Source organism: Stegastes partitus, unplaced genomic scaffold (genome assembly GCF_000690725.1).
Source record: "Stegastes partitus isolate 25-593 unplaced genomic scaffold, Stegastes_partitus-1.0.2 Scaffold2680, whole genome shotgun sequence".
NCBI classification, from domain to species: Eukaryota; Metazoa; Chordata; class Actinopteri; family Pomacentridae; genus Stegastes; species Stegastes partitus.
Genome location: NW_007580411.1, coordinates 361 through 9793, shown reverse-complemented (window position 1 = coordinate 9793; position 9433 = coordinate 361). Strand labels below are relative to the sequence as shown.

Genomic DNA, 9433 nt, shown 5'->3' with positions numbered 1-9433 from the left:
GCAGATTGAGCTTCAGTCCGTCAGAACCGTGAAGCAGCTGCTCTCTGTGGATCTGAGCTGCGGCCTCATCACTGATGTGCTGCGGCCTCAAAGCAGCTTCTGTTTCCAGCATCTCTGCTGTCTGCAGCTTCTCATTGTGCTCTGAAAGGAACATGTGACTGATGTGGAACCGTGTTCTGTAGGTAGAACCTTGGTTCTGTCTGAGACTCGTATCAGTGGAACCTTTATTGTAGGAGTCAGATTTCACTGCTTTGTTCAGGTGTGGACCAAATCTAAAAGTCCTGCATGTAGACTGGTTCCATGTGGACTTCAGTTGTCCTGATGAGGCTCTTTAAAGACACAGTTCTGTTTGGAACCGTGAAAATGGGAGATTTACAGTTAGTTTGTTTATTTGTTCTTGATTCTTTTCTGTGATTTTTGTCGTTCTTTCATATATTTATTAAAGGTCTTCTGGAAATATGACAAACTCTGCTGTGTCAAAAGTATTCATACAGTAATGCTGATATTTGGTTAAACGTCCTTTGGTCATCTTCACCTTCACTAAGTGCTTTTGGTTTCTGTCTACAAGCTAGTTCTGACCTGATTTAACCATTTCATATCATTTTTGTGTTTGGGATCATTGTCTTGTTGAAACATCCAACTGTGTCCAAAAATCAACCTTGTAGCTGATGATTTTAGGTTTTCCTGAATAATATGGAGGTGATCCTCCTTCTTCATTGTTCCATTTACTTTGTGTAAAGCTCCAGTTCTACTGGCTCTAAAACAGCTCCAGAGCATGATGCTGCCACCTCCATGCTTGATGGTAGTTTTGGTGTTCTTGGGGTTAAAGGCCTCACCTTCTCTCCTCCAAACATGTTTCTGATCATTGTGGCCAAACAGCTCATATTTTGTTTAAGTTGACCACAGAACATGGTCGTTGAAGTTTTAACCAGGTAAAGGCTCCACCTGGTGGAATAACCAGGTACTACAGCTAATCTTCGCTACATTTTTTGACATGCGTGAACTTTTCTTCTGCCTTATCAATTAATAAGTTTTTATTTGTCAATAATCCATTAGTTATTAATCATTAACATTCTTTCTATTAATTCCTACAAGAAAACACTGCAATACATCCTTTTTTACCCATGAGTCATCTCCCACCTTCAGCATCTTTAAAGGCTCTAGTCTTCAGTCTGCAATAGAAGGTCCAGATGCAGGGGGCCCACTGCCAGCCAAAGAACTATAAAAGACTCGCCTCTTTAAACCTCATCAGCAGTTTGCTACTTACATTTTTGGCACGAGGACACCAGTTTCTTCCACCTTTAGACCCCTCCATCAACCTTCTGATGAAATTTCTGGAGCACAGAGGCCAGTGGCCTCCATCGCCCACGGCAACAGTTCATTCAGCCATCGATCCATTTTCTTCCACCTAACTGGGGTCGGGTTGCAAAAGTCACAAGTGAACCTAGTCATTCCAGATGTCCCTCCTCCCAGCAGTGTTTTCAGTTCTCCTGGGGGATCCTGAGGTGTCCCCAGGCCAAGTGAGATATATCATCCGTCCAGTGAGTTCTGGGTCTACCCTGCTGTCTCCTCCCAAGCCGATGTGCTTGGACAACTTCCAAAGGTCATCACCTAGGAAGCAATCAGGCATCCGAACTGCCTTATTAGCTCATTTGGATGCGTAGGAGCAACAACTTCACCCTGAGCTTCCTCTGGATGCCCAAACTCCTGCGGCCATGCCTTTCATGGGCCGCCTCATGTGGTGGTCAGTCACCAACAAGATCATACTCAGTATCAAACACAGCCCAGACCTCTGCAACAATATCATTTTACTCCCTCTGCCATCAAGACGTAAACAATCTTGGCTCCTAATGCAGAGTTGAACCCTTCGCCTGTGCCTCTACTTCCTGCCCAGATTCTGCTTGTAAACCTCATCATCATAAAGCTCATCAACTTCCAAGAACTCGTCATAAACAGTGTCCCTTCCAGCACTATTACATCATATGCCCTCAGAACCACATGTTTAGATTTCCTCCCACCAATAAAATAATTTCAACACTATTTAAATATTCATAAGGTTATTTTTATCCAAGGAAGTACCTAAAGTAAAAATTGACTGGACTTCAGACCTCATGTAAACTGTGTTTCTTGACTTTCTTTGTATCCACATCACTGATTAATTCATGTTTTTGTCTTTCAGCTACCACCTCGATGCAGGTGAAGGAAGACGATGACGCCATTTTGAGCTGTTCCTTCGGCACTGCGAACATCAAGAACAAGGTGTTTGACTGGAAGAAAGATGTGGATAAACAGAAGAAGGAGGTTTTCTTATATTCTAAGGGCAGTTATTACGGTCACGGAGAAACGGGTCAAGATCCGCAATTTAAAGGTCGGATCTTTCATTTTCCTGCACGACTCCAGTTTGGTAACGCCTCCATAGTGATCAGAAAAACAAAGACGTCAGACAGTGGAACCTACACGTGTTTTTCTTATTCAACATCCCTTCAGCCAGAAATAAAATCCAGCATCAGTCTGACTGTTGGTGAGTTCTTCCATGAGACGCTTATAAAACTGTGACTTTGGCTTGTTTTTGTCGTTTTTGATTGTCAACAAATATGTCTAATAAACACCTCTGAGCTTCTTTCCTCCAGTTTTACCTGTCTGACAAGTTGATAATATCACAAAAACAACCCTAACATATGTTTTCTTTCCCCCTTTAGATCCAATCCTAAAACCCAGACCAGAGATCAAAGGTGAGTCCTGGTTCTGGTCTTTACATCTCACCTGTATATGATGAGATTCATCACTGACACTGAAACACATTCACACATCACATCTCTGACATTTGTTCACGTTTAACTCATAAAGAAGGTTTGAAAATTATCATTTTATAAAAGAAGTGACCAGAAAGTGTATTTAAAGTGCATTAATCACATCTTGCAGTTATCCAGAACTTTTTAAAAACTATTTCTACTAAATTCCCTGCAGTTTAATAAACCTACTGATTTAAATACTCAGGTGATTAATCTTCTTGTGTTTAGTTTCCGAGGTGTGTGTTCAGGTTTTGCTTGTTAAACATTTTTTATTTAATTAATTACTGACTCTACAGCCTTTCTCATACTAATTCTACCCCCAGTGACATAAAACACAATTCTTACATTAAAAAAAAAGATATTTCCTCAGCTTTTGTTGACGTATGTGAGGATTTAATGCATGTACACATTTTTGTGTCCAGTTTTTCATATTTTATATCACTTTTTAAATATTACTTTATTGTATTCCTCTTAGAAAACACTGCAAAGATAATGGACCAATTTTTCTTTTAATAAACATTTTGTCACTCACACGCAATCTTTTGTCTCTTCAGCTTGTATTTATCCTGTTTATGTGATTTCTATGAACTGAAAAAATTGGGTTTCCTGCATCTTCTTCACTGTATAAATGTCTTTAATGGAGTCAGAAGTATTGTTTGCATTTAAAACGTTGGGTGAACAAGAAACATGTGAGCGTTAAATGACAAATGTTGTAATTGTCTCATTTAAACTGTTTATTCTGTTTTCTCAGGTGCGTCTTCAAGGCCCTACATCACCTCTGAAAAGTCAAACGATGTGGTTCTGCTGAAGTGTCTCGTCAGAGGTGCTGTTCCGAAGCCGGTACTGGAGTGGCGGGACAGCGATGGAAACATCCTCGCTGCCAGTGACGGAAAAGGAAACAAGTACGACACCGTCCTCAACATTACTGTGGACAGGACCGGATTCTATCGCTGCGTGGCCACACAGAAGGAAATCTACCATCAGACTGAGACTAAGATCTACGTCCCTCATCCTGGTGAGTTCTTCTGAAATAATCAGGAGTAAAACAACAGTTCTGAGATCAGTCTGAACTCTAAAACAAACACAGCGTTGATGTGGTTCACAAGGTTTTAGCACCAAATGAGCTCAGACTGAGACAGATGGTTTCACTTGATTTCATTTTAAAGATATTATTTTAGAGCAGAAGAAACCTGATCAGTGTGAAATGTGCTCATGTTAGGATTTAAAAATGCTGGTAAGTAACTAAATGTACACTTCAATCTGGTTTAAAATGTGCTGAGATGTGTTTTGTTTTTTTCAACTCAAGTCTTTTCCTGTGTTTTTATTTCTTCTTGCATTTGCTGTGATCCACATAAAGACACAGTGAAGGAGTGAATCACAGTTAGTGTGTCTCATCCTGCACACGTTCCTTCTAAGTTATTATTTATGTTCTCAGGTGCAGCTTCACAGCCGTCTGTCACTATAGTTGGACCAACTAAAGATGGAGTTTTGCTTCAGTGTGAAGTTCTGGGTGCTTCTCCAGAGCTCAAAGTTTTCTGGGAGGACAGCGCCGGAAACTCAATTCCTGATAAACTCCTACCGGTGAATGAAACAGGAGGAAGCTACAACATTATTCTACAAACTACTGTGACGAAGAGCGACCACTATCGCTGTGTGACCACGGAGGGGAACATCAACGACACACTTCGTATTGAGATCATTGTGCGGAGCCCCGGTGAGATTCTTCCTGTTCCTATTTTAAATTCAGTTAACTCAAATTATTCATGTTTAACTGACTTCAGTGATGTTTGCAAGATGTTTCACTTTTTTTTTGCAAATATCTGAGTCAAACTAAAACTTTACTTCATGAATCTGCAGAGATAAAAGCAGGAACCTTGTGGAGGTTGAATCCTGAGAAGAGGCTTAAAAAAAACACTTGAACACATGAATTTCATTTCACTGGAAGCTCAAAAAACTCGATTTTATGATTTTATTACTTAGAGAGAGACAAAGTGCTGAAATACAGTTAATCCTAATTAATCAACTGCAGGAGTCAACATGAGCCACTCGAGTCAGAAACAAATCTGATCATCAACATCTGTACATGTTGGTTTGTCTCCTTGTGTGAGTCTGACTTTGACTGTTTGTTTGGAGGCAGAAGGACGCAGGACGTCCACAAAGACGACATCCATCAGTAAACTGGTTCACTGTTCTGCTGCCAACTGAGGAGGAAAAATAACTGGAAAATTGTCTAAAATGACTTAAAATTTTGTACAAAAATGTAGAAAGTAATTGAAAATTTGCCCAAAATGACTTGAAATCTGTCACAAATGGGTCCAAAATGACTTTTTTAAAAAACCAAGTTGTCCAAAACTGTCCATATAACTTCAAATTTGTCCAAAATGACTTTAAATTTGTCCTAAAGGATCCAAAACTGTACAAAAGACTTAAAAAATAGTCCAATATGACTTAAAAATTTAACCAGAATTGTACAGAAAGACTTTAAATTTGTCCAAAATTACTTAAAATTCATCCCAAATTGTACAAAACAACTCAAAAGTTGTCCAAAACTGTCTAAATAACTCAAAATTGTCCAGTATGACTTCAAATTTGTCCAAAATGACTTAATTTTTTTCCAAGATTGCACAAAATGACTTAATTTTTTTCCAAGATTGCACAAAATGACTTTAAATTTGCCTGGAATTACTTAAAATGTGCCCAAAAATGTATAAAACATCTCAAAAGTTGTCCTAAATTGTCCAAATTAGAAATGTGTCACAAATTGGTCCAAAATGACTTGAAATTTAAAAAAAATAAAAACTTAAAAGTTGTCCAAAACTGTCCAAATGACTTTAAATGAGTCCAAAATGACTTAAACATGGACGTGGAGGTGAATCAACTGGAAGATATTAACAACTACAGCAGATTGAAATAAACCAGAATGATCCTTTAAATCATCTCATAACGTCCTGATTACTGCTCTCTTTAGTCTGACGGTGTGTTCAACGGCGTTCATCAGAGACGCAGCAGATTTTCAGAATAAAACTCAACCCAAATCCTCTGAGTGTTTGATGCACAAACTGACTTGTGAGAATAAACATCTTCAAGTGTTTTCAGTGTGAATGTTGTTTGAGAACATGGTTACTGTTATATTACTGTTATAACAGCAACGTCACCTTTTTGTCTTTCAGGGGAGAAGCCCAGTGCAGGTTCTGGTTTGGTCGTTGGACTTCTTGGACTTGTTGCTGTAGTTGTTGTTTGAGTTGCTGTTATTGTGCGATTACTGCTGGAGGTGAGTTTAGATGTTTGATCAGATGATCCTGAACAGTCCTGTCAGTGTTTCCCTCTAAACGAACCTGACTTTACTCTGGAGGAGATTTTACTGATGTAAACTTATTTCCTGCAGGTTCAACTGGACTCCTAAAGGACGTTTCTGGCTCCACCTGCTGTTCTGTCAACTTACCGACATGATATATCTCCTGCCTACTCTGGGTCTGTGTTGTGATTGTAATCCTGTTTCCTGAATGCACTTTTATGGGAGTTTTAAGGTAAAACAAGTTTTACGCTCCCTTGAGGTTGTTTTAACTTTCCTAAATATATATAAATATAAACTTCTATCTTCATATATCTTCAATTCAGGGCTCCAGACTGCGACCAAAATAATCACATATGCACTAAACACTGAAACACTGTTTTTTTTTTTTTTATAATGGTGTGAGTTTAAATTTGAACATCATTGGTTTGGTTTTGTCTGGTTTTTATCTGTTCTGTAGCTGCTCAGCGTAAAGCGCTCAGTTTTGATACGACTTCATTGATTTGTGTCTCTAATAATCATTAACACTCAGATTTAGGACAAAAACATGATCCAGGTTTCACAACATCAGATAAACAGTAATCAAATTAGAATTAAAATCAGAACTGCTCGAGACAAGTTTGTGATTTTAGGAATTTAATCGAGACAAAACAGTGAAAAAACTCTGAGTAATGACAATGATAACGTTCTGAAAACATTCTAAGAAAGTTCTGCTAATGCTTTCAGCACTAAGTTGTTTATTGGTTTGTTTTTAGTTCCTTGAATGTTGTTCCTAAATGCTGCCTAATGCCTGAGACGTTCTGAAAATGTTTGGTTCTAACGTCGTTTTCTGATTGTTTGATTTTCAGTCTTGTTGTCGTATAATTTGAGGAACGTTGTGGGAACGTTTCTGCTTTGTTCCCTCAACAACATCCCAAAACCTCCTCAGGATTTTTGTTGTTAATATTTTACATCATAAGAACATTTTATAAAAGTCACTTGAGGCCTTGATAACATCTGGAAAACAGGATTTGTTCTTCCTTCGCTGTAACGTCGTCTGTTTCCCCAGAAACAGAAACCAGATGGTACCACGGTTGTATATTGAAGGAAAAAGGTGAAGCGTCTGCCAACAGGTGGTCCATTAATCACAGCGTCGCTGGTTCGATCCCCACGTTGGTCCTGATTCTGTGACTGTAAATAAAAACTGTGTAGCTGCAGCTCATTTAACAAATATCACTTTGCTTCAGCTAGACTTAGACAGGGGCATTAAAACATATGAACTGAAACCTGCTGATTATTTCTGAACATTAATGTGAATATTTGACTGTTACAGTGAAAAATATAAATGTGACTTTTTTATAAATATCTTGCTGCATTATTTAGGAGGAGCTTGTTGCTTGTTTTTATCTCTTCAGGTTCTCATCCAGAGTCTGTCATCAACAGTTACTGAAGAACATTTTGTGTTTGTGATTGATGTTGAAACTCTGCTGGATTCTTCTGAAAGTACATTTATGCTGTTACATGTAATTTCAGACAGCGCTTGATGAGTTCTCTCAAAACATTAAATAAAACATGAAAATATAAAACTTTTGAGACTAATCATATCATGTCTTGAATTTTAAGATGATAAAAACTTTGCAGCAGCTGTTTATTTTGATACTATTCTGTCTTTAAAACAGCTTCCTTGTTGTCTTAAAATATCCAAAGACTCAACTTGTGGCATTTCATCCTGATAAAACTTTGAGGCACTTTGTTCACTTTTCCATGAAACTATACAACATGGTTTACTCATAAAGTTTGGAATCCTGAACGTTTGCAGAAATGCAGCTTTACACTTTCCAGCATCAAACCTGTTGAACCAAACATGACACCAAAAAGCTGACATCTGACCAGGGGTCTCGAACTCCAGTCCTGGAGGGCCGCAATCCTGCATGTTTTAGATGTTTCCCTCTTCCAACACACCTGATTCAAATGATCAGCTCATCATCAAGCTCTGCAGAAGTCTGATAACGATCCTGATCATTTGAATCAGGTGTGTTGGAAGAGGGAAACATCTAAAACATGCAGGATTGCAGCCCTCCAGGACCGGAGTTCAACACCCCTGGTCCAGATGTTCTGATGAATTTTTCCCCCAAAATTGCACAAAATGACTAAATTTGTCTGAAATGACTTAAAATTTGCCCCAAATTGTACAAAAACAACTCAAAAGTTGTCCAAAATTGTCCAAATTTGAAATTTGTCACAAACTGGTCCAAAATGACTGATTTAAAAAAAAATAAAAACTTAAAAATAGTCCAAAATTGTCCAAATGACTTAGAATTAGTCCAAAATGACTTTAAATTTGTCCTAAAGGGAAGTAAAAGATTTAAAATTTGTAAAAATTGTATAAAATAACTGAAAAGTTGTCCAAAAAGACTTGAATTAAAAAAAAAAAAAATACTCAAAGGTTGTCCAAAACTGTCCAGTATGACTCATAATGTGTCCAGAATTGTACGTAAAGACTTTAAATTTGTCCAAAATTACTTAAAATCCGTCCCAAATCGTAACAAAACAACTCAAAAGTTTTCCCAAACTGTCCAAATCTACTGAACCAAACCTGACGACACAGAAAAGCTGACATCTGTCCAGATGTTCTGATGTTTAAGGATTTCACTAATACCAAATGTCGAGATGCCAAGAAAATGTCTTTGTTCTTAAAGAGCTTTACAGATGGAGAATCTGCAGCTGGAAAACCAAACCAGCTCACCTGAATCACTCTTTTTCAATTCAAATCCTAAACATGCTAACTTTATTGTGCATCTTCAGAGAGTCTTTAGTAAAATAGGTCAAGTATCTAAGATCAGGACAGTGTGTAGTTTCCATTAGTTCGAGTTCTGTGAGATCAACATAAAACATCCACAACAGTCACACAAGCAGCAGTTTATTGGATAGAAAAATATATAAAACAATTTAATCCAAAATTCAAAAAGAACTTTACGTCAGTTGACTTCAGAATTTGTACGGAGAATTGAGAAATAATGAGACGATATCATAAGAACTCCAGAAAACGAAGTGTTGAACTCTGAGCCACCAGGGGGCGCTATGATATATCTTGCAGATGTAACAGACATGAAATCCACAATAGTAAAAGCTCACAGTGTAAACATTGAAAAGGCCACGATTACAAACGTGTAAAGTATCGCTACACAACAACCCTGCTCTGTTCTCTGATCAACATGAGCCTGCCTTAAACACAAAGCTCTTCTTTCTAGGAAATTGGGAGATTTACTCCAGCGCCATCATCAAAACACCAAATGAAGGAAACATCTGGTGGAAGGATGGCGTTCATCCCTCCAGCAGAGTTTAGAGACTTAGACAATCAGTGCCGAGG

The 9433-nt window shown here is 38.1% G+C and overlaps 1 protein-coding gene across 1 annotated transcript in view; it reads left to right on the top strand.

The window, feature by feature from the left end:
* LOC103375583 (V-set and immunoglobulin domain-containing protein 1-like) overlaps positions 1-7645 on the top strand; it is a 28191-nt gene extending 20546 nt beyond the window's left edge. Inside the window, exons 2-7 of the mRNA XM_008305893.1 lie at positions 2180-2521; positions 2700-2732; positions 3544-3807; positions 4228-4506; positions 5963-6063; positions 6178-7645. Coding sequence (XP_008304115.1) covers positions 2180-2521; positions 2700-2732; positions 3544-3807; positions 4228-4506; positions 5963-6033 — 989 coding nt within the window. The 3' untranslated portion in view covers positions 6034-6063; positions 6178-7645. The remainder of the gene's footprint in view (positions 1-2179; positions 2522-2699; positions 2733-3543; positions 3808-4227; positions 4507-5962; positions 6064-6177) is intronic.
* Positions 7646-9433: the final 1788 nt, after the last annotated feature.